Source organism: Neodiprion virginianus, chromosome 1 (assembly GCF_021901495.1).
Source record: "Neodiprion virginianus isolate iyNeoVirg1 chromosome 1, iyNeoVirg1.1, whole genome shotgun sequence".
NCBI classification, from domain to species: domain Eukaryota; kingdom Metazoa; phylum Arthropoda; class Insecta; order Hymenoptera; family Diprionidae; genus Neodiprion; species Neodiprion virginianus.
In genome coordinates this window covers 6,341,227-6,366,486 of record NC_060877.1, presented here as the reverse complement: position 1 = coordinate 6,366,486, position 25,260 = coordinate 6,341,227, and the positions used below count along the sequence as shown (strand labels likewise).

At 42.5% G+C, this 25,260-nt stretch overlaps 2 protein-coding genes across 9 annotated transcripts in view; both read left to right on the top strand.

Annotated features, from left to right (window-relative positions):
• LOC124296686 (uncharacterized) overlaps positions 1-7,312 on the top strand; it is a 28,335-nt gene extending 21,023 nt beyond the window's left edge. For 2 of the 4 annotated variants that reach the window (XM_046746922.1, XM_046746921.1), the window contains 13 exons: positions 1,556-1,687; positions 1,765-2,088; positions 2,312-2,500; positions 2,571-2,708; positions 3,276-3,386; positions 4,254-4,351; positions 4,445-4,529; positions 4,609-4,740; positions 4,798-4,980; positions 5,062-5,202; positions 5,272-5,595; positions 5,672-5,854; positions 5,919-7,312. In XM_046746922.1, coding sequence (XP_046602878.1) covers positions 1,556-1,687; positions 1,765-2,088; positions 2,312-2,500; positions 2,571-2,708; positions 3,276-3,386; positions 4,254-4,351; positions 4,445-4,529; positions 4,609-4,740; positions 4,798-4,980; positions 5,062-5,202; positions 5,272-5,595; positions 5,672-5,854; positions 5,919-6,106 — 2,228 coding nt within the window. In that variant the 3' untranslated portion in view covers positions 6,107-7,312. Of the gene's footprint in view, positions 1-1,555; positions 1,688-1,764; positions 2,089-2,311; positions 2,501-2,570; positions 2,751-3,275; positions 3,387-4,253; positions 4,352-4,444; positions 4,530-4,608; positions 4,741-4,797; positions 4,981-5,061; positions 5,203-5,271; positions 5,596-5,671; positions 5,855-5,918 lie in introns of all 4 variants that reach the window. The other 2 variants (XM_046746925.1, XM_046746924.1) reach the window with 2 other exon arrangements.
• Positions 7,313-8,502: 1,190 nt separating this feature from the next.
• Positions 8,503-25,127, top strand: LOC124301210 (myosin heavy chain 95F). 5 transcript variants are annotated; one of them, XM_046758090.1, is made up of 21 exons: positions 8,503-8,615; positions 17,404-17,594; positions 17,899-17,972; positions 18,060-18,189; positions 18,252-18,416; positions 18,510-18,922; positions 19,116-19,127; positions 19,285-19,544; positions 19,616-19,773; positions 19,864-20,028; positions 20,104-20,327; positions 20,804-20,995; positions 21,075-21,299; positions 21,378-21,585; positions 21,664-21,905; positions 21,982-22,293; positions 22,377-22,516; positions 22,698-22,745; positions 23,298-23,418; positions 23,501-23,834; positions 24,488-25,127. In XM_046758090.1, the coding sequence occupies exons 2-21, from the start codon at positions 17,414-17,416 to the stop codon at positions 24,637-24,639; spliced, it is 3,756 nt and encodes a 1,251-aa protein (XP_046614046.1). In that variant the 5' UTR covers positions 8,503-8,615; positions 17,404-17,413; the 3' UTR covers positions 24,640-25,127. The 5 variants fall into 5 exon arrangements, with proteins under 5 accessions (XP_046614046.1, XP_046612366.1, XP_046613209.1 ...); XM_046756410.1 differs by lacking the exon at positions 8,503-8,615 and adding an exon at positions 15,866-16,017; XM_046757253.1 differs by lacking the exons at positions 8,503-8,615; positions 19,116-19,127 and adding an exon at positions 15,866-16,017.
• Positions 25,128-25,260: the final 133 nt, after the last annotated feature.

Here is a 25,260-nt window from a genome sequence, read left to right as displayed (position 1 = left end):
AATGTAATATTATTATTATGAAATCGATGTATACACCCTTGCGCACATCGAGAATGAAAATGATACACACGAACATGCACACACACACACACACACACACACACACGCGCACGCTAATACGCATACACAGACACTCGAAAATACATAAACGTACATTGTTTTGTGCTTAAATTACTTGAACTATTGTCACCGTCTGTACATACTTAAAAATCGATTATCAACCGCCGAGATGGCTAATCGAACAATAAATTGTAGAGAAAGTGTAACGAAGTGTTTGTCAAAATTCTGCCGTCAAATTGTAAGTTGAAAGTTTTGTGAGAAAAAATTTTCATTGTTACGTATGCACACGATGTACGGTAATCGTATGGTCATATATGTTATATATAATACATCCCGACATGGTGAATTAAAAAATCTTTTAACAATCGGGAAATTTACTTTGCGGCAAAGTATACATTAAATCTGTGAATGTATATTGTAAAATTTTAATCGGATGGTCGTATAATATATACATATATATATACATACCTATATACCTACAATATACATTATACTATACTAGAGTTACGCAGGTACACGTAAAATAATAATAATAATAATCATAATAACAACAACTCGTTAACAAAAAATCAAATACACAAAACAAGAAACAAATAAAGAAACAATCTATAGTCTTATTAATGCATATAAGCGCAACATGTATGACAAACATAATATGAGAATAAATATATTTCCTACTACTAAATCGTTACATCCTTTATCTTTGCTTGGCCCTGCTGACAATGAGAGTTAAACTTTTCATGAGACTTCGAAAATCTTGTTACATGCACAAAGACATACACATAGATATTATCGTACAAAAACGAGGAGAGCCAAGCTCGGATATGAGAGGATTTCTTTTTGAAAATTGAATTTGAAACGAGTTTGAATGGATTTTAAAACGAAGATGAAACGAAGTTGAGTAGATCACGAAGCGCTTGGCTCTTCTTCCATCACACTATAACACACGATGAATAATAAACGAATAAGGACTTGGAAGCATATCGGTGGCTGCACATTGTCTCTGGGTTCCTCTTCGCCGGTTTGGTATGCCTCTATCTAAAATAGGGTACACATCTTGTATCGTGAACTTGACTTCTCTCAACTTTTGGGGCGCTGCGTCGAGGGCAAAACGGGAATTATACAGGGTAAGTCGCCAGAGACTAAAGTCGATAAATAAATATCATATACGTATGTATATATAAATTTACAAATACCTGTATTGCAAGCAAAGTCTGTTCAAAAGCCATTCCAGAACGATTACCCAGAAAAGCGAATCGTTCCGTCTGTAGGGGGAAAAAAAAACCCGAGTATATACACAAATATCTATATATACATATATTCGACAAGAATAACGAATTGTATACCGTTACAAAAGCGAGCCAATTGTTGCTTTGTATAATGATTTTCAGAGTATTCGTTGTCCGCGTTTAATAGTCTTTGAGTTGCAAGGAATTAACGCCGGGGATACCGGCGGCCAAGGAGAATGGCAGTAAACCGCAGTATTGTATCCCAGGTAACCTTCTCGACGAAGCCGAAGTGTTGGAATGGATGGTGAAGCAGAAGAACGACGCCAGCATCGAAGAGATCGACAGGGAGACTCTGGTCAGGTACATAGAGACGAAGGAATTCCTGGCCGTCATATTCTGTGAGTGTGTACGAAAGGTCGAAATCAATTCCGACTCGAAAGCTCGCTAACCAGAGGAAATAACCTTCGACTTTCAGACAAGGAAGAGGACCCGGAGAGTCCCCGAGTGCTTCGCCACCTCGAGCTGATCGACGACGAGGCAGCGGAGTACGGCATCAAGATTGTGCAGATGAAGGATCGTCTGATGGCCAAGAAGTACGGTTTCCGTAACCCGCCGGGAATCACATACTTCCGTAAAGGGAAGTACATCAACTACGACGGAGACATCGACGACGAGGAGGAGATCCTCGACTGGCTTACCAACCCCGAGAACATGGAACTCACCGATCACATCGAACGCGTGAATCGTAAAATGTTTCACAAGATTCGCCAGACGTCCGACTACGTGGCCGTGTTCTTTTGTAAGTTCGGGGATGAATCGACGAGTCAAAGCAAAGCTATTATCTCGGTAACATTTCTGTGTCGCACAGTAGAGACGTTTTTTCACTCACACCGTTTCTGGATATATCACTTGAACCGATTTTTTTATTTTTTTATTTTTTTTGACTCGTAAGTTGTATCCAAAGCGTCTACATTGATGGGACAAATAAGGGCGGTTAACGAAGAGAATTAACCCATGTTTAGACAGCAACGACTGCAAGCAGTGTAGTCGAGTGTTGGCGGAGATCGAGCACATCGACGACGAGGCTGACGGGGCGGGGATAAATTTCGTGAAAATCGACGACAGGCAACTGTCAAAAGAGTTCGGGGTCTTCGCCTTGCCCGCAATTCTCTTCTTCAAAATGGGATCGAAGGAACCTGTGATCTACGCAGGTAGGATCACCCTTCCAGATAATCCGATAATCCTCTGTCCGAACCCGACTGACCTTTCACCTTGTCGCAGGCGATCTCTACGACGAGGATCAAATTCTCCAGTGGCTTTTGACCCAGAAGGATCCTTTCGGCGAAGTGATCGAGGCTCTCGAAGGCGAGGACCTCCTCCACCTTATCAGGGAATCGGATGCTCTGGCTGTGTACTTTTGTAAGTCTGACAGTCCCACGGCCGCTGCCAACTGCCAAGCAGGAATGTATCTTTAGTCTCTCTCTCTCTGGCTGTACCAGTACCATGCTTATTATTGTTATCTCACACGTATACGATAATGCGACGCTTGGCGTTCGTGAATTCTTTGCACTTCGCTCATCGCGACTTTTTCCGGTCATACCTTATACGTTGTCGTACGCTAGATTCGCTCTGTCAATTTTCCATTTCTGCGGCAGCCAGTACGGAGAGCTATGTCTGTGTTCCTGACGAGGGTTTAACGATCGTTTGACACTGTCGGCGTGGTTCACGCATAAATTCGAGCAGATTTATGTAATCGATAGCGCGTGAAGCGCAAAGAGTTACGGAACATTGTTCGTTGGTTCGCAACGCGTGTAATCGAGCCTCTGGTTACGATATCGTAACCGTTATGTTTACCATTATTATTATTATTATTATTATTATTATTATTATTATTAATCTATTCATTTCGGCGACGCTTTGTGAATGCAATAATGTCTAACTCTACCTCCTACCAAAGCTGTACACGATTATAAACGAATGCCGCAGGGAACAGAACTCTCTGCGACTTGTGCCAGTCGAAAGCGTATCGCAAGCAGATGCGTCACAAACAGGAGATGCAGAAGAATACCGAAGCCGAGGTTGCTGAAGATAACGATGGTACAAGAACTGATCCCTGTATACCCTGATACAGTCTGAATTTACTCGTATATATAGTAATTTGTAGTACGCAGTTTTCGTTCGCAAGTCCGCACAATTAGCTTGGACCCGCCACTGTCGATGATCAAGACCACGTTTAATATTTCTCATTTGTGCCCCGTTCGATTTTCCATTTTTACACACCTTGCGTGCAGGATATTACCGGAGGATTATCCGAACTCGTTCGTTGTAGTCAAACAACATACAAGAGTTTCACATTGCACAATACGTTGTTCAATTTTTAGCGGAGATAAACGCTCTGCGGCAGATGTATTATAGGATCAACCGAATTTATCCCCCCCCCCCCTTGCCACGTCGTCCATGTTCCCGAAAATTAATTTAAAAAGAAAAAAAAAAAAAAACCAACCAGTAAAATTCCAGCATGCTATTATCCCCATGCGAAGCTACGTATTATTAGAGTTACCGAATAAGCATGCGATAGTTTAGATCCCCTAGTTTTGATCACTCACAGTCGTTCCGTTGATCCGTAGCGTTTTCGTAGATTTACCTTAATTCAATGTCTGTGTGTGAGCGTGTGGTATTTCATGAGAATTATCTCTTCAACATGCAACATCGACACCACCAACAGTCCATCGTTCATCATCGGCACGTTCATACAAAATCATCCAAGCACATGATTGCACACACGACAAAACAGCAAGAACAAACTAATTGCACATAGATGATCATCGCAACTCTGATCACGTTCGTTATACATAATCACTAATCATTATACCGTACCATCGTACACTTTACGCATCTTCTTCACGAAAAGCAACAGCTGAGACGGTACTTTTTTCTGTTTTAACTCTCAAGTATTTTCCACAGATAGCGACGACTGCGAACAGTGCGCCGGTATTCTCGAGGAGCTTGAAAACATCGACGACGATTGCGACAGATATGGTATTACATTTGTCAAGACCCAGGTTCGTCAAGTCGCGTCTACTTTCTCTCTTTTCTCGTCACCTTATCTTTACCCAGAGCTTTCATTCTCTTTAACGCCCCATTGTCATTCCTAGGATTACAAGATAGCCGAGGACTACGGAGTCACAGACTTCCCGGTGCTGGTTTACTTCGAAAAGCAGACTCCGAACGTGTTCGAAGGTTAGATGATCCACCTTGAACCACCCGTCCATCCACTTGCAGAACTAATCGTAATAAGATTCTAAATTTTTCATCGCAGGTGAGCTCTCCGAAGAGGAGGAAGTCCTGCAGTGGTTGATCACCCAGAAAACCGAGGACAGGATAGAACTGATAACGCGAGTGATGCTGGAGGCTTCCGTTGAGGATACGCAGTACTTGGCGGTCTACTTTTGTGAGTAACGGTCGGACATTGGCTCGATGCCGATATGACCGTGATTTTTCATTTCAGACAAACAGAACTGTCACATTTGTGACGAGATACTGGATGGTTTGGAAAGGATCGACGACGAGTGCGACGTCTTTGGCATCCACATGGTCAAGATCCAGGACCCACAGCTGGCGAAACGATATTCCATCAAGACTTTTCCGGCGTTAGTTTACTTCAGGAACGGCAATCCGTTGTTGTTCGAAGGTAGGAGTTGGCGGTTTCACTTCTGCAGCATTTTGCCAGAAGGTGGAAATCGCGCGAGTGACTCTTTGCCGGTTATTCCAGGTGACTTGCAGAACGAGGACTCGGTTCTGGAGTGGCTGATCGACGACGACAATCGGGAACTCGCCGACGAAATCGAATCCGTCAACGACCGGATGCTCGAACGCCTTTTGGACGAGTCACCGTTCCTGGCAGTATTTTTCTGTACGTTTTAACCGGGGTTGTTTAATATCGTTGACGATGTCTGGGTGTGTAACACGTCGATTTTTCCAGACGACGAGGACTGTCCGGAGTGCGACGAGATCATGGAAGCCCTCGAAAAGATCGACGGAGAGGCCGATCTCTTCGGAATAGACTTTGTGAAGATAGCGAGTGCCGAGGCGGCCGAAAAGTACAACGTCCTTAACGTTCCGTCTCTCGTATACTTCCGGAAGAAGACCCCGCTGATATACGACGGTGATCTGAATCAAGAGGACAAGGTACTCCAGTGGCTTACGTCCCAGGATGTGTTTGAGATAAAGAACGAGATCGAAGAGGTGAACAGAAAGATGCTGGATAAACTCCTCGACGAGAATGAATTCCTCACCGTGTTTTTCTGTAAGTTACAAGCACGGCCATACCGCTCGACTCGTTCTATCGCTAATCGTTCGATCGTTATCGCGTATCTCCCTAGACGAGAACAATCACAAGGAGAGCGAAATGGTCAACGAAAAATTGGAGAAAATCGACGGAGAGACGGACAACCTGGACATAACGTTCGTCAAGATGTCGGACCCGCGTTACGCCCGGAAATGGGGAGTCACCAAGCTGCCGGCTATAGTCTACTTCCGGAAAAGATTCCCCAGCATCTATCGAGGTGAGATATAAGAGTGGAAGGAGTTTGCGGTGTCGAAAATTGGTGAGGTTACTTTTCCCCGCAGGTGATCTCCACAACGAGGAAGACGTCCTCGACTGGCTCAGGAAGAACAGGTTCCGTCAGCCGGAGCTCAACATCTACATGTACGCCCTGATCGCGATTACCATTCTCTTCGCAATGTACACCGGCTTCCTGTTGTCCTGTTTTCGTTCGGAGCCTCCAGCGCCGGCACCTCATCCGAAACAGGCGTGAGAGGGGCGAAAATCGTGGGCACATTTTCGTCGTGCCTGCGGGTGACACGGACTTGATGAACGTGACGCGAAGGGTGATCGGGTGTATTGATGACGGTTGTAATTTCGGCTGTCATTATCTCGTGATTAATACATCCGCGACACCGTGTTATTCCAATATTAAAATAGAAAAATCACTGCCTTAGGCAGCACTATGCGTATCGCGTGGGTGGAGGTGAGGCCAAAATCTATAAAGCGTAGTAAATGATAACGTAGCCGAGATTCTTCACGCACTCTTCAGAGCTCCAGGGCCAAATCGAAATGCTCAAGTTTGACAAATATTTCGGAGAAATTGTCATTTTTTTCCGGAATTTCTAACTCGGTGAGAATCTTTCGCAAATTCGCCTTTCAATATTTTTCATACGCATCTATCCGTGCGTTTCAATCATGGTAAAAAATTGCCAACACAGCGTTGAACATCTTGTGCTTTTTAGGAATGAAAAGTATTGTCTAGTATTCGGCATTTTTCAAAAAGGTCCTGGCAACTTATTTTGATACGCGATATTTCGAGAATAAGGTCCTGCGACTCATCGGGTTATTCCAGCTTGTATCGCGAATATTCGCACATGATACTTGAGATCGTGAGGACACTGCAACTCGAAATGAAGGAAGCGAAGAAAATTACATGCAGACACACGCGCGAGAAAAGGAATTAATATTAATAATAATTATACGTATAAAACAAATCGACGTGTAGAGAAAGAAAATTGAAAAAGTAAACAATAAACGGTATAAATTATTTTAAAACGAAAGTTAAACTCGATGCTCAATGCTGCATTATAATATACATATATTATTAATAATAATAATAATAATAATAACATGAATAATACAACTTTCACGGCTGCGTAAATTTATTTATTTATTCATTCGTTTAAATCAATTTGTCGTGTTACTATTTTTTTATTTTAAGTCACGATCGACGAACCTATCATTCGTACATCGTTGAAGAACAAAACGAATAACGTTCAAACTAAAGAAAAAATACGCGAAATATATATAGTTAGCTTACTAATAGTTTTAATCGTATGTTCCCGAACATGTACATATACACACATATAAACCTACCGTTAAACGAGCAACCCTTTTCATTTCGTTGACATATGTTTGAAAAAATTATTAATGTTATTATTAACAAATAAAGGAATGAACCCTTGGACCAATCCTATACAACCAGTGTTAACGCGACATTTTTTTTCGCTACGTAATTGATTTTTCTCAAATAATAATAATATTTATAACAACAACAATAATAATAATAATAATAATAATAGCAGTAGTAGCAGTAGTAGATATATATATATATATATAAGAGTACAGTGCGTGGTCTACAAAGAAAAATAAAATTCCAATTCCGAATTCAATCAAAATCAGAAGCCGATGTCATTTTTATAAGTATGATATCATTATGGATTTAAAAGATATTTTAAAATCGAAAAAATAGATTGCGATTCGTTCGGAATCAGTAGATACATCGAGTCTTGGAAAACGGTCGACCAATCGTGCAGAGATGCAAGTCCTCCTCCTCCCCCCTCCCTTCCCCCTCCTCCTCTTCCTCCTCCTCTTCTTCTTGTTTTTCTTCTTCTTCTTCGTACCCTCGGTCATCCACCTTCGGTGGTTCAACCACAAAGCTAACAAGGATCTCCGTACGGTATAGGTGAGTTTTGCATACTGAATACCTGTCCCATGCAATTACTTGCGTATGCATTTCTGCACCAACCCTGCGATCATATTTAAAGCCGAGACAATAGGGTTTCATATTATTCCGGCATTGTAGCTAGTCATTTTTTAGCATTCTTTTTTTCCTCTAGTCAATTACCGCCTACAATGCTTGAAATTAATTCACGTCGATCGTTTCGGCTGAGTCAGAAATTGGAATCGTAGAATCGCGTAACAGCAGCTGATTCGATTTCAATTTGATTTTTAGGTAAAACTTACATTAGTCATCGGATTTTGCATTCGTTAGAAAATGCGTGAAATTTTCAGTTATCCACCACGATAATTCTCGAACCGTGCAAAGAAACGCGAATTACAATATATTGATTCAAATTTACGGATGATATTCGTGATGTCGTTAGAGGAAAGAAACGGTTCTCAAATGTTTGAACGATTTTGAATAATTATTACAAGCTTTTCACACTGAAAATAAAAAATTGAAAGAGGTTTTTTCGGCGGGATAGAAAGATGCAGCGGGAGGAAGAGGAGGAGGAGGAGGGAGAACTCCGAGTATCATTCCTAAGGCAGCGCGTTGTGACACCTGTTCGAGATAGTTATCTAGATAAAATGGAGCGCGAGATCCGGGGAGATCTAAGGTAACCGGCCGCGTGGCAAAGCCGACAATTTCCGAGAGTAGCCGAGGAAAGGAAACCCGTGTGAAGCGGTGCTCGGCAGTTGTGTGACACACCTCGGTACGTGCGGTTCGTTGTGATAAGGTGATACGGTGATACCGGGTTGTGTGTACAATCTACACGGTGAGTAAGAAAAAAATAAACGAAATATATCCACTGTCTGATTGCGAATGTCGATGTGTGCCTGTGTGTGAGATCGCTGATCGAATGCCGATATCTCAATTCGGTTGTTGCGCAATCTCGATTAAAAAAAAGCGCGTTTCCCGAAATGCCAAACGTCACGTTTAACCGTGAAATTGCTTTTTATCCGACCAATTTACACTGCTGGTTAATATTGAAATATTAACTGGAATATTGATGGTAAAATTTTGAAATTCTGTGAAACGCTCATATTTATTCGATTTATTATAATAACGAAAATTAATCGGTAATATCACTGAGGGTTTCGATGCTCGGTTGTAGTTTCCTGATTGTTTGATCATTTTTTATATACCGATATTCGTGTTAGTGATAAAGAGTTTTTGTCGCAGTTTTTATAGGAAATCGCTACGAATAGGACTGTGTTATTCGTGAAAGTAAGATGACGTACTTTTGATTAGAGCACTGTCGCTTCTACCTGTACACTCTCAGGTACACGCAAAGAAAGTAAATATTGACATGGCGGCCTAATGCTGTCTTATTGGTAATCCCCTTTACAACAGTTTGCTACGACTCGCGTACGTTTCGAGTCGTTGGAAGCATGAATTGCGAGAGTGCAAACTGTGAGGTGAGGTACCTGCGACATTTCGTCATAGCCACTTATTTGATTGTTTAACCAAAATAGGATTCTCGTTCCGTGCCGACGTTTCGAACAAAGACATTCTAGCGGGAATGAAAAATATTTTGAGTCGTACGAATATTTAACAATCGTTCGGCAATTCGACAATTCTTATATATCTGCGCGACTCGTGAGATTCTAAACTGTGATACCGATTATTTTACTCAGTCAGCGCGATAATTATTGCTGCGGAGCCTGTTCCGTAGGGATGGACGCCGGTCTGGAGTGAAATATAAAAAGTGTAGGAATAATAATTGAAAGAAAAACGAAAAGCACTGTGGAACTGATCGTCGACGGGGACTCCTTCCGCCAAGGACACGCCATCCTGGTCATAAACGAGGTGTACTTAGGACGTGAGTATATGGTTGATCTCCACTAGCAGCTGTAAGCTCTTTTCAATCGGAAATTGAAAGTGAAATTGAAATTAGAAACTATGGGGATGATTTGCCGTAGGTACCTGAAAGTCGGAAAATTAAAAAATCGTGCTGGTTTTTCCATTAATAAAATAACACAAAACTACTCTGCCTTGGCAGCGAATTTATTGATTTATCCAAAATATTGTAGGAAGTACGGTGATTATATAATAGCTCGACATTGTTCGCAATTGAAAGGGGCGGAAGTAGACGTTAGCATATCGATTCAAACCGTAGATCTTCAGTGACCGGAACTCGTCGCCATGTGTGGTGAAAATATTCGTTGATTGTAGGATCACATTTTTACACAGGCTGCGTTTACTTTTATTGCATAGTACAAAAAACGAGAATTTATTTGTTCGATGGAGAAACTTTGAGCGAAAATTTAGATCACTTTGCACCAATTACTGCAGTATGCATTGAAAATGATAATGTTGCGAGAGTATCTCGTGCATTTAAAATCGTAGTCTCGTTTCACGTCATTCGACTAAAAAAAAAAATGGAAATTTCCTTTCTACCGGCAAGCCGAAATACAATCCTGCAGCTCATTTTTCGTACAATGCATCACGCAAACCGTGACAGGTCCTCCATACCGAGAAGCTAATGTTTCATTATTAAGCTTTATGGATGTACCGGATGTTTACTTGAGGTAGTAAAAATACGAAATTCTTCAAAGTGCACAATTACTGTTTGAATCGTAGTTTTGCCTGTAAGCGTGTAGTTTGACCCGTTATTTGGCCTTTCATATTTCTCCCGACTCGCTTGCGGATCACGAAATACGGTAGCTAAAGGGAAACTCACTGAGCGTAACAGAGAGTGAAAACAAGAACCGACTACGGCTAATTACCCGAGAATTAAAAAGCAATTACGCAAGTAGCGTATGGAGAACTTTATTAAAGACGTCAAAGGTACGCATTGCGCTAGAAAATTATGAAAAGCAAATTTTTCCTCCAATTATTTATAGCACCTGAAGACAAAACAAGCTTCGAACGATCGTTGAGCTCACTATTGCCGACTAACAATAAACTAAGCGTTGCCTGAGTTACAGATCCGATTCATTTCCTCGTGCGTTTCGTCTTTTTTTTTTTATCACCGATCGTGTATCATCATGCATGGCTTATAAAAGGCGCAAAGCATGTAGTTCGTCACTGTGCAAACGCGTTGACTCAACACCGTTTGCCTGATGCTACAGGCATGCTAAAAAATTTCTTGTGATAACGGTGAACTGATAGTGGAAAATTTATCAAACAAATTCGGGCAATTCGTGGCGGAAAAGCGACATTTTCCGTTCTCAATATCTGATCGGCGATATTTTTCCTCCCCGGTATTAACAGCGAGCGATTTAACGACACCCGAAACTGCAGGAAAACACCAGATCAGGTAGAAAGTCTTGTGGTCATAGCGAGGACGCACCGTTCTTCTGCACAACCCATTGCTAACGATACCGTTCAACGACCATATCTACACGATTAGGTATAGCTGGATAAACACGCGTTACCCATATACTTCTGTCTTTCCGTCTTTCACTTTGCACCTGTCTTGCACAAGCGCCATATGCTAGCGTGCGGACAGACATTGCGCTGCAGGGCATATAGGAAGCCAATTTGCGCGAAACAGAAGAACACACGATTGTGCAGTCCCAAGAGAGTGCGAAGTGAAAGAGAATTTTCACTCCGAAACTGTCGTTCTGAAATCCATTTCTTTATATACATTTTTCAAATTATTTTCTACCGCGCGAAAGTTGAATTGGAAATTTTTTCCTACGGACATATATATGAATCTTGTGATCTATGAGCTTTGTTTTACCGTAACTTTGGGTTTGATTCGATCGATGCACGGTATCTGGCGTTGGTTACAATGCCCGCAACTCCAGCCACGTTTCCTTTGTTATCTCACAGAGAAAGTGAAAGGGATGGATGGACACGGTTGCATGGAACACGAACGACGCTACCTGAATGTATAAACTAGTCGGTCCACCGGATACTAAAAGTAGTTTTGCCCCGCTGGAGCTGGTTCTGTTGTACAATTTTCTTTGTCTTTTTTACACCGAAGCTAGTACGGTTGCTTAGGTGCAGCAGCGTTCGAGCCGATTCCATCTCTCGATGCTGATGAAAATTTCCTTCGATCATGCGATCCGGATATCAAGTATTAAAAAATTATCTCCTGGTCGTTGAAGAGATTTTCGCGTCAAGTTTTAACGCGACTTGACGTTGAATATCATCTTGCAAGTACTTGCACTGGCGAACCTTTCTTCACCTCACCTATTAATTGTCTGTTTACACGGTAAAAAACAGCGTAATTAGCACGAGCTTGTTACTCATTCACTCGTGTGAAACTCTCTCGTATATATACCAGAGAAACAGTTTCTCTGTTTCCAAACAATGGAACGGTACCTCGTTCAGGCTTTTTAAAAAAATTTCGCAATCACATCAGAGCCGCGCATGAAAACGACTTGGTTATTTCCTGGCGCAGACGCGCTCATCGAATTCGCAGTGCGTGCAATTAAACCATTCTTACCGAGTCGTGTAATACTCGTTGTCATTCCCTCGACGTTACGTAGGTGCAACTATGCATGAGCCCATGAAAAAATTACACCAAGTTAAGGTCGATTACGCCGAGGCCAATTTCATTCCATCCCCACACACGACGATCACTCCGCTTGTGGTGGATGGTCAGCGTCAATTTTCAAGTTCAATCGCTCCTCGCACGAAGACCCTTCCCATTAAATTTGTGTAGATCAAAACGCGGCGAACTTACGTCAGTGTTTGGCTCCCTCGCACCTTCCTACGCCCCTACCTAAAGTAGAACCTGTCCACTTATTCAACCGGTTTTCGACTCTCCGAGTCCTGAGAACAGCTGACGGGTCCTGCAACCTATATTATCACAGGACATTGTACCACTGTCTTTGGAATTGCTCGGGCGATCGGTTATCGATATTTTCAATTGGGGATCAAGACTACATTAGCAACTGTGTTAGAAAGGTCTGAACCCCATTAGTTATTTAATGACTGGACTTAGGCATAGAACGAAATTGTCAAAGAGAAGCGAACGACCAAAGTTCCACACGAATTAATTTTTCCCGGAATCCGCTCCAGCTTCGACAATTTTCAACGGATTTCGACGAAATTTTTAAGACAACGTTCGATTCGATCTATGCTTTGCAACTAATGTTTTTACCGCGACTGCTTCCAGCCGTGTAAAAAAAAAACGAGTGCCACGTAATTGCACTTGAAAAGACTCGGTAAAATACATTAAAACTATAATCCTGAATTATTGCACTCGTTACAACAGTCCTTAAAACTCCTCCGTGTCCCAAACTGCATAGCGTGAAGTGGAAACCAGGTCCAGAATTCGATCTTTACTCCTACACACGTGAGCGTCTATTTCACGTATTTCCCCGAGGTCACGACCAGCGGCAATTCCGTCTCTTCTCACTTTCTAACACGTTTAACATACGATGTAATCGCAGCGTGTCATGAGTCATCGGAGTGATAATAAAATCCGTTCACGTGTATATATATACAAGACGTAGACGAGTGAATGGTCGAGAAACAGACCGCTCCACGATCAGCTGTTCGATTCGTAGCGCGCGTGGGTTTAACTGTAAAAAAAAGTGCGGGCACTCCGTGACCGAGCGGACAATCGCGATAGGATATTTTTTATTATATATAACTGTAGAAATGACGAGGGCAGACATTACTGTCGCAATAAACCGAGGATGATTACGAGATAAGTTCTCCTCCTCCTTCTCTACTCCGCGGGTCGACGAAGTGCTCGAGGTGTGACCATAAACCGCGTCCACCAAACTCAGCACTCTTGCCGTCGTTGCACACGGCGTGGTTTTCTCCTCCGGTACCTTCTTTTCGGTCCCACGTTTTTTCGCCATGGTCAACGAACCCTTTCCGACTACCAGACGCGGCGATCTCGATCCGTCGAATCCGTTGCCCTCGCGGACTCGTGATTCTTGACCTTTTCACGTTCACGTTCACGTTCACGGAAGTTCTTTTTTGAATGTAATTCACGCCACTCGCACTGCCCGGGTCAACTCAACGTCGAAAGCACCTCCGGCTGGCTGTTGACACCACGAAAAACGCACTCGCGGTCAGCCATCCGTGTCTCCCAAGTTCCTGTGGCCCCCTGTCTGACCATTCGCTTTTAACCCATTGTACTATTCACTACCGTAGGACAATACGTACGTAGGCATTATCCGCATTTCCTGCCACAGGAAATCGACGTTCCGGTAGGAAATATCCGCCCGTCACTCGGATATTGAACAGCCCACGCCTTTCGCCGGCGTATCGATCTTCGGATCTAAGGGAGCTTTCGTGAATAGAACTCAACCTTTCCGAAGAACCGAGTCTTGTGAGTCCCTCTTGCCTTATCGATGATTACGACTTGTACAGAAATTACCAAATGAAACTATCGCCACTTCTTGACTGTAACGTAATAGTATATGTATATATATGTATACGCGGTATTGCGAAGCTCGAGTTCTTGAGGCGATTTCAGCCGGCCTGAGCGGCGTACATGTGCATTCTAGATGCTCCGTTATAATCATAATTGAGCTAATCTCCCTAACGGCCGGTCGCAAGCAGCAACGTAGTGGATATTTACTGTTGGACTCTTTTCGAACCGGTTTTATACCCGCCTTGGTCGCATCTATCGGTCTCCGTCGAAACGTTTCGTTTTGACAGACAGTAACCCGTTTGAAACTGCAGACGAGAATAACGCTCTCTGTTTCTAGTATTCGAAGGAATATTCCAGACACGCAGTCATTCGGAGCTTCTTATCAAAACATTATCCGACGCCAAGATACCGCATCGTTCGCCGTTTACATCATCGACCACCAGATACGTATATTTCTGGCATTTTGAATATCCGCATGACTGAAATACGTATAGAACATCCGTTTTTGACTGAAGATTTTTCGTGTTTATACATGTACGTGGAAACCCTCGATACCTGAACTGTTAAATCACATTTTACCAAGTTCCATTACTGCAGTTTAGCAGTTTCACTTTTTTTTTTTATCAAATTGCCATTGGTGCGGTACGTTACGTAACGTCAACAAATGTCAGCGCGATATTTTCTGACCTAAATTCGATAATGTCAAGCGTTCTATTCGTAACTTTGTATTCGAGATGTTGAGAAATTTATAACTCGTTGGAGATTCACTTTGTCCGTTAATTCTAGTGATTCGATAATTTGCGAGTACCTGGTTAAAAAACATTTGTTGCAAATACTATCTGACCTGCAGGTAAAACTGAAAAATTTTTCTTTTAAGAAAAGAAGACAGATTCGTACATAAAATTAATATCGCGCTGAATACTCAAACGTTATCGCCGACTGACTTTACGAATTTATTGGCAAAGCGAAATATCCATGTTCCGCAGCAGTCAACGACCGCTAATACGAGTCTAGGCAATAATTTGACGCAATAGCTTGGCAAGCATTCGATGAAACGGTGAAATAACTCCAGCGAATAATGTCAGCCGTGGTTTATTTACTGCCTAGGTCTTCAAATCGAGTTACGCGAATATAAATTGATCAGGGAAAAGTTAAGATATTCCGTTATTAAAATCTATCGCAGTAATCTCAATGCAGGACACTTGGTTTGCTGTTTATTGGGACTGAAATATCAGCGTGAGATTCGTTTATAAATAAAAATCTGTTTTTAAGTAATCATATATTATACCTATTGAAGGTCGGTGTTATCGAAATTACTGTCGAATCACATTGAGTACTTGTCAAAAATGAAAGATAATATTGAAACAGCGTCGTCGAAACCTCTGCGGTTTCTAATCTCATCGTGCCTTCTATATTACTTCATCCCTATTATAAATAAAACAGCGCGATATCACAGCCAGTGAAGATCAAGCCTCAAAATACCCGCGGAATTGTTTTTTGACCTGAAAAATTTGCCGTTTCGTGTTTTTCTCACTTTAGCGATTCGTCATTACCGATGAATTGGACAATGAGACTCGCGATCATTTTCTTTGTTTCGAAAAATTGAACGATCATTCTGCAAGCATTACGGGCTCTTTGGGACCGCCGACCGGTTGCTGAGCAGCCACTTTGATAATGCGATAATAAGATAAGCGGCTCGCGTTATCCGAATATCGCTTCAATTGTTCTCACTCTGCGGTAGCAAGGCGACGCCCGTCGACTAGTTTGAAGTGCTTTTCAGTTTGCTGCAGGTCGTGATTGTGTCAAATACTCGAGTGTTCCAAGTTTCCTGTTTCGGAGCTAAAACGCGGAGGTTGAAAAAAATGCCTCCGAAAAATTCGGCCGTCAAGTAAGCTAACAATTTTTTTCCCCCGTAATAACACTATCCCTAATTTGACTGTAAATTACCACTTTCTCGAAGTCTTGATTTTGCAGACTGTAATTAACACCTGGGAATAATTCCCCGTCTTGCTGTTCTGCTTAACCGTTAAGTAAGAAAAGTCCAAGTAGTACGCTTAATGGTGACAGCGAATTGAATATTGATAAAAAAAAAAGTTTAGAACAAAGTTTACGCCAATCAGAAAAGACCAGCTACTGTAACGATGATAAATTAGGAAAGCGTAAAGAGCGAGGATTGGCATTAAGAAACAAAGTGAAAACACGGTGTAATATTATGTTGACAAACCGATGGGTCACGCGACCGTAAAATACAATTATCCGATCCGTTCGCCGGTAACGAGTGAAAGTAATTACGCACAATTATCAAAAGAATTGCGAGGAATAAAAATAAAAAACAAGGCAAAATTTTAAATATTAAAATCAGGGTCTGACGGTCCTCTGAAGTGTGCCGTTATATCGACGTTGAAGCAGCACTAGTGCTAAACTTTTACTCGGTCGATAGTACTTATAGCGCTCCGTCTTCATGCACGTATGCTTGTTTGCGAGTGTAAGCTGAAAAGAAGGACAGCAACCCAGATATATAAGGAAATTACTTTATCGTGTGTCGGAGCATATTTGTCATAGGTTTTCCGCCACGTTGTAACGTTGGGATATTTTGCGAAAAGAATCTTGTGACTTGCATTACAATCGATGTATCGATTGCTGCCAATTAACGGTATTAAGCATTCTTTGATACACTGATAATTGTGATACCGTCGATAATTAATTGCTGGTTGTGAGTTCGATAGCGACATTAGTGAGAGAGTTATCCTGAAGAGGTTCGTAAGCAAACAAGGAATAAACGGGATCGAGAAACGGCGAGATAAGGGTGCTTTTAGAATCAGGTTTCAAGGCCTATAAGCTCAATACCCAGTAAAGTAAGCATCTTGATTAGGCTTCGATCTCATCGCGTTATATTGCGATAGATATAACAGATCGAAGTAAAGTTATTTTCGAACCCGGCCTGAAGCAGAGAAGCTCGCTGATTAGGAGAGACGAAGGTATAAAACCGCGTCGTCGAAGGCACATAGGTACATACACAATGAAATCCAGGTCAATCCCGATAATGGAATACCCAGATCTAACGGATGGCCATTGAATTTCACCCGCTATATTTAGACGGAGATTATAACACAACACTCGCGCACGTAAATGTCGAGAATCACATGACTCGCTTTTATACCGCCTTTCTTATCATTCATCAGCGATGACAGATATCCTCGTGTCCTTGCCACGCGAGGAATCTGTTTTAGAAAAGCGTAGAAGGTCTCTTGTAAAAGGATTCGTCTATCTTTAGCTCGGGAGGGATGGAGAACCAGCAGGTATGGGTCAGGGACCCACAGGAGGGTTTCATCATCGGCAAATTTGTCGACATGGTCGATGGTGACGCTCTGATAAAGCCTCTGGACGCCAAGCTTCCCCAACGGACATGTCCTTTGGACGAGGTTTACCCGGCTGGCGAGTACACAGCGGACGTGGAGGACAACTGTAAGTGTCAATTCAAGTGCTCCTTAAATAGAGATATTAGCCCCGCGCGTACAACTAACGCTTAATACGATGCGGCTGAAACTGGTAACGTTGCTTTGACGATGCACGTTTAGGAAAATCGTTACTTCGCAGCCTTGGGATTGTCTGAAATTCAGTTATTAAATCATGAGAAAGAAAACATGTTCATATTTTGAAAAGCCAACTCTATGAAAGTGGTTCCAAAATTGTACAACGATTGATTCCATCATGTTTCGTCACGTTAACGTTACTGACTTCGACGTGGTTTAATATGACCGTTGTTTAGGTGCTCTGATGTATCTGAACGAGGCAACACTGTTGAACAATATCCGCACGAGATACTTCAAGGACAAGATATACGTGAGTTTTAAATATTGTTTAACAATCAGTTTTCTGTAATAGTTCGGTACAGTTTTTTGAAACCGTCGAATATTCACTCTGTTTCAGTCCTACGTCGCCAATATTCTCATCGCCGTTAATCCCTACTACGAAATGAAAGATCTTTACTCCACAAAGACATTGAGATCTTACCAGGGAAAATCCCTGGGTGAAACTCCACCCCACGTTTTTGCAATCGGTAAGATTTATCGTCGACTATTTTCCCGAAGGGTTTTCACAGGTACCTTGCTCTGTTTGCAGCTGACAAAGCTTTTCGGGACATGAAAGTCCTGAAACAATCTCAGAGCATCATAGTGTCCGGTGAATCTGGAGCGGGAAAAACTGAATCCACCAAATACTTGCTCCGCTATTTGTGTGACCTTTGGGGTTCCACCGCGGGACCTATTGAACAGAAAATTCTTGACGGTGAGTGGCGAGCTACGTACCATGAAAACAGTCATTTCTACCCTTATTCGATCAGAGTTGCAACCCAATCCTGTTCATCCTCTTCATGAACAGCAAACCCGGTGTTGGAGGCGTTTGGAAACGCGAAGACTAAGCGGAACAACAATAGTTCTCGTTTCGGTAAATTCATGGAGGTTCACTTCGACGCCAAGTGTCAGGTCGTGGGTGGCTACATATCTCACTATCTACTAGAGAAGTCACGAGTCTGTCTGCAGAGTTCGGACGAGAGAAATTACCACGTCTTTTACATGATGTGCGCCGGGGCGCCGGCTGACCTCAGAGCGAAACTCGGCATCACTAAGCCTGACGATTTTCAATATCTGAAGAATGGTTGCGGCCAGTACTTCTGCAGCTCCGCTTCGGAGAAGAAATTGAACAACGCTCAGAAGAGCAAGGACCAGATCAATAAGGGCAGTCTCAGGGATCCGATACTCGACGACGTTGAGGGATTCACCGCAATGGACCAGGTATACATTTTTTCTTAGATTTTATCAACAGCGCCATCGATCTCATATTTGGCAAGAGCTTGCAAGAGCTTGCAAGTCTCCTAGCACCGATTTACTGGTTCCCTTTTCACCGGCACTTTGAGAATCATACATCACCACTAACATGTTCTTGTTGTTTTAAAACGCTGGATATGGATTTTGTCTCGTCAAATAGGAGAGAGCAACGGTAACGAACGACTTCCGTCACTCCGTAGGTCTTAGACGACTAGCGAGTTTAGTGGATGGAATTTTTTTCTAGAAAAAGTAGGAATCCTGGAGGCGCTTGACATTTCCAATCGGTGCTGAGTCTTTTACTTTGTCTTTTATTGTTTCCCTGAAACCAGGCTTTGACGCGACTGGGTTTGACGGACGTTGAACGGATGGAAATCTACACGATGGTGGCGGCCGTTCTTCACCTCGGCAATATCACATTCGAGGACAATCCGGAGGATACGAAAGGCGGTTCGAGGATTACAGCAGACTCTGAAAAGTCCGTAGTAACCACAGCCACTCTACTCGGCGTCGACGCTGACGAATTGAGGCAGGCTTTGGTCTCAAAAGTGATGCAAACCAGCCGCGGCGGCATCAAGGGAACGGTTATCATGTGAGCATTGATGATTCTGCTTCTTTAATGTGTCTGGGTGGTTTATCAATAACCTTGCGGACATTTCCAAGGGTGCCACTGAAGGTCTACGAGGCATGCAGCGGGCGCGATGCGCTTGCTAAAGCGATTTACAGCAAACTATTCGACCACATTGTCTCGCGCATAAACAAGAGCATTCCATTCAAGGCTTCCAGCTACTACATTGGTGTACTCGACATTGCCGGGTTTGGTGAGTTCTCTTATTCGACGCTTCGTAGCCCTACGATGCAGCAATGGGTCGTTTTCATTGTTGAGAACAATGTATTTTGCAAATTTTCAGAGTACTTCCGAGTCAACAGCTTCGAACAATTTTGCATAAATTACTGCAATGAGAAGCTTCAGCAATTTTTTAACGAAAAAATTCTCAAGTACGAACAGGATCTCTATGCTAGAGAGGCGCTCAACGTACCAAAGATTTCCTACGTAGACAATCAGGATTGCATAGGTGAGCTCACTGTCAGGAACTGACACGAGTTAGCCACCATCTGTTTTGCGATTATGCTCATCTTGCACATTTCAGATCTTATCGAATCGAAGAACGGTGGAATATTCAGTCTACTCGACGAGGAATCGAAGCTTCCGAAGCACAGCTTCGCCCACTTCACGAGCGAAGTTCACAGGTCTTGGAGTGGTCACTTCAGGATCACGTTGCCTCGTACTTCGCGACTCAAGGCTCACAGAGAACTCAGAGACGATGAAGGATTCGTGATCAGACATTACGCCGGTGGCGTTTGTTATCAAACGGTAATGTAGCGGGGTATTTTATATTTTTCCGAGGACCTAGATTCAGCGTTAAAATAAGCGACTCACAAGTGGAATCGAGACCAAGCAATTCTTCAACGTGGGCAAATCTCACGCGGCACGTAATCGCGTTTCGTCGCCCACGTGAATATCACATATGTACATCTCCCACGTTCTCGCAACCACGATTGGCAACTTTCATGTAATGTTTATCTCGCGAGATCAGTTGTTGTTCTTACAGTAATCGCCGATGAAGTCATCTGACTATAAAACAGTTGTTGCTGTAGATGAAACGGTCGATTTTATCAAGGCTTCCGGAACTGATTTCATCTTTATTTGACAACCTCCTTTTAAGTAGCTATCTTGATCATTATACATTGAACAATTTTTTATTTCCGTTAATTGTAGTTTATTTGTTGAGGTTTATTAATTTAACCCAGCTCACTAAATTTTCAATTGTTTTTAAATTTCGATTTCAGAATCAATTTATCGAGAAGAATAACGACGCTCTTCACGCCTCTTTGGAGGGTCTGATCCAGGAGAGCAGCAACACGTTCCTGAGGACGAATTTTGCGAACAACACTTGCCCGAAGGGTAAATTAACCTTCATCAGTGTCGGTAGTAAGTTCAAGACTCAGCTAGGCGAACTGATGGACAAGCTCAAGAACAACGTGAGTATTGCACCTCGCTGGAAACGTGCACAAAATTCATTTCAATACGTTAACAATGTCCTTGCGACTCGATTATCAGGGCACGAATTTCGTTCGTTGCGTTAAACCAAATAACGAGATGGTCGACCACCGATTCGATGGCAACAGTATTCTCGGCCAGTTACGATGTTCCGGAATGACATCGGTCCTTGAGCTCATGGAGCATGGCTACCCAAGCAGAGTACCTTTCCAGGAACTCTACAGTATGTACAAGACGTATCTGCCTCCGGAATTGGTCAAGCTGGATCCGAGATTCTTCTGCGAGGTTGGTTGAAACCCCACGACGTTTGTTTGTCGTCATTTCAAGTTCTCCAGTGAGGAATTAAACGACGTCTCTCTCCAGGCGTTGCTGTACAGCCTGAAGCTGAACCAGAAGGACTTCAAGTTCGGGATAACGAGAGTGTTCTTCAAACCGGGAAAATTCGCGGAGTTTGACAGGGTGATGAAGTCCGATCCTGAGAACCTGAAGAAGCTCGTCGCGAACGTCAAGAAGTGGCTCGTCAAGTCCAGGTGGATAAAGGTCCAGTTCTGCGCCCTATCCGTCATCAAGTGTGAGTATCCCTCATGAGCATTGAACTAACGAGAATCGTGCCCGGCCAGATTTTACCTTTTATTATTGGTATTCGCAGTAAAAAATAAGATTCTTTACCGACGACAACACCTCATTATGATTCAAAAAACGGTCCGTATGTACCTCGCTAAAAAGCAACACCAGCCTAGAATCGAGGGAATAATTAAGATACGGAACATAACCAAGCAGCTGGCTGACATGGAGCAGACGGCGAATCAGCTCAAGTCGTCGAAGGACAGCAGCTTGAAGGATATTAAGAAATTGAACGCTGAGCTGGAAGCTGCCAGGGTGAAGATCAAGGTAAGATTCAGAGCTTCGGTTCGTTGACGGAAGTAACATGTCGACTTAAAAAATGGTTTGCCTCCCACCCCGATAGAGCGATACAAAAATCAAGAAACAGGAGATCGACAAACTGGTCGCAAACCTCGTCAGTCTCATGGACAAGCAAATGAAGGGACTCCAGGAGACTGTGAAGAAGCAGAAGATCGCTGAGGAACAGGAGAAGCTTAGGAAAATTCAGGAGGCTATGGAGTTGGAGAAGCGAAGAAAGGAGGAAGCGGAGAGGAAGCAGCGCGAGGAGGACGAAAACAGGCGAAAGAAAGCGGAGATGGAAGCTCGAAGGAAGGCCGAGGAAGAGGACAGGAAGAGGCAGGAAGCGGAGAACGAAAAGGCTGCTGCAGCCATTCAGGTAAATTCTCAATTTACAATAATTTAATTTTAAAAAATCGAACCTCAACGCAGACCCAAATTTTCTCTCGCTCTCTGCCGCAGGCCCAAATCGACAAAGAAATGATGGAGGAAAGTCGATACCGCGAACAACTTGAACAGGAGAGAAGAGACCATGAATTGGCGGTCAGATTGGCCCAGGAGTCCAACGGCCAAGTCGAAGACTCTCCGCCGCCGATCCGAAGGTAAGCCATGATCGAACGTTCGCCAATGTCTCGGTGCATTTTCGATACGAGAATAGAAAATGAGGTCTACTTGTAACGAGACTCCATATAATTGTGTGGCGGAGATCAAAAGAAATGATTTTTAATGCTGATCGTTAATGGTTGTTCCGGTTTTTAACGATGTTTTATTGAAATCATTTAGCGGGTCAGATGTACGAGGACCTCCGATCAACAACAACAAACTTATAAGGTATATTTAGTAGCGTTTTCAGCGATTTTATAGCATGGACTTCTAACACAACACTAACAGCTGGTTGCATCCGATTTGACTTTTCCTCTTGTAGTTTTTGTGTAACTCTGTTATAGATTTTCTCGGTTTCACGCTATCACGTAACTTCTGTCGCTCGTCTCCTTTTTTTTTTTTTTTAGTCAAATTCAGAACTTCATCTCTCGCATATTTCCTTTGTTGAGAAATTACACCCTATTATTATGAATGCAGATACTGATTTCCTTTAACATCGTTGATGGAGTGATGAAAATGGCCTTACTTCGAATTATCATCTACGATTGATAGTATCATGAACGAGTTCTGCTTGCTAATGATTAGAACATGTTTTTAACTGTGTGCGTTGTGATTTACTTTATACTTACAACATAATCTAACTAATTTTCATTTTCCGTCTCTTTTTCTAAAGGTACAAAACAGTTTTCAGAAATCTAACAATTTGTACTTTATACCGCAGCGCATTTCATAAGAAAATTTCGTTGCTAGTTATTACCAAAAAATTTACAACATCCGCAGATCGGAGAACGTGCGAAATCACCAGGCAGCAATGAGCAACAAGAAGTACGATCTCTCCAAGTGGAAGTACTCCGAGTTACGTGACACGATCAACACCTCGTGCGACATAGAACTCCTCGAGGTTAGTATCAGCAACATCGTCCTGCGATCCACGTGGGAAAAAGATCTCGAATGAAAATATTTCCCATCCCATAAAATCGCAGGCATGCCGTCACGAGTTTCACCGCAGATTGAAGGTATACCACGCCTGGAAGGCGAGAAATCGCAGACGCACGACTATGGACGAGAACGAAAGAGCGCCCAAGGCAATAATGGACGCTGCGGCGAGGGCTCCGAGGACCCCGATGAAGCAAGCGATCACCGAATCTTCCCAGAGATTTTTCCGCATCCCGTTTGTCAGGCCGCAGGCTGCTGGACAGCCGGAAAATCCGTACAGTGCCGGAAAACGCGGATGGTGGTACGCCCATTTCGATGGACAGTACGTAGCTAGGCAGATGGAACTTCACCCCGACAAGCCGCCGATTCTCCTCGTTGCTGGTATGTTGAAATTTTTATTTTATGGGTAGTTGAGGCGATAATTTGACCGGAAAATTGGCCGCGATAATTAACCGGAGAGTAAGAAATTCATCGTTTGATCCGCTCCTCGAAGATGTATCAACGAACATTACTGAGAACCGGTTATCAACAGCGTCTGTGATGAATGATAGTCGTTGCAAACTCAGATTACCTGTGAAGCACAATTAACACTGGGATCAAAATTACCATGATAATATGACGACTGTGCACAAGTCACGGAATTATTGACCATGAAAATTGCGTAACATCTCCCGGATGAAAATATGATGTACCGTGAATTAATTAAACTGCTGATTTGTATCAGATACTTGCCTACAAATCATTGAATGACTTGACTCACGATCAGAGGCATCTTTGGTGAAGGAATGTTTTCTCAATTCTCTGATAAAATCTAAACTATTTTATTTCGAGTAGCTAATTCTCCTTGAAATCTTGAAACATCCGCGATCATTTGTTGGAGGAGTTTCGATTTTGATTCAGAAACTCAAGGATAGTAGCTAACGTAAATAAAACAAAATTGGCGAACTTTTAGGTAAATTTTTCGGGAAGGATTCTTTTCGTTTTTTTATTCTTGAGCGACAGATCGCGTAATGAATGGGCTTGAAATTTCACAGGTGTCGACGATATGCAGATGTGCGAATTAAGTCTCGATGAAACGGGTTTGACGCGAAAACGTGGTGCTGAAATACTCGAACACGAGTTCAACAAGGAGTGGGAAAGAAACGGTGGAAAACCGTACACGATTCCGAGTGAGCGTACCAAGTGAAATGCGTTTAACGGATGAAAACTTATTGCGGAAAAGGAAAGAAGTAGGCAAAGAAATAATGAAAAGAATTATCAAAAAATCTGACCGTTGCATAATTAATTCATAGACTGTTTTTTCAAGTGAAACAAATGACGGTAAAGATTAGCGATTATCACAAATTACTAGACTTATCGTATCCGTATTTCAGTACAATAACTATCAACAATATGAATATTGGTAAAAGAGACAGATGAACTTGACAATGGAGGTCACAGTAATATTTTGACGGTCGATTAACGAATCCGATTGCGATATTACGGGGTTGATAAATTTCGACGGGATAAAAGCTCGCAATTCTTTTCACTACAAATGTACGTAAGAATGATTTCTATGCTTTCGGATTTTCACTTTTATTTTATTCTCTTCGTTTATCGTAAATATTGCCAGCTTAGGTGTGGTTTGAAATTACGTCGAATGGTAAAAATATTAAAGATCGTTTACGCAAAATACAAACATGTTTGCCATAATATCATGCTAATTTAATAGCAAGCAAGATGCGAAATGGTACAGTATTAATTCCGTAGACTCAACTCTGCTCTTTCGATGATGTTCATTACCGACGACGATAATATCAAGGGCAAT

Excerpts from the sequence above, each read along its gene's own strand:
- LOC124301210 (XM_046756410.1), top strand. The coding sequence starts at position 15,992 with ATGCCTCCGAAAAATTCGGCCGTCAA. Across the intron at positions 20,029-20,103 it reads AGACAATCAGGATTGCATAG|ATCTTATCGAATCGAAGAAC; the intron begins GTGAGCTCACTG and ends TGCACATTTCAG. Across the intron at positions 21,300-21,377 it reads ATCCGAGATTCTTCTGCGAG|GCGTTGCTGTACAGCCTGAA; the intron begins GTTGGTTGAAAC and ends GTCTCTCTCCAG.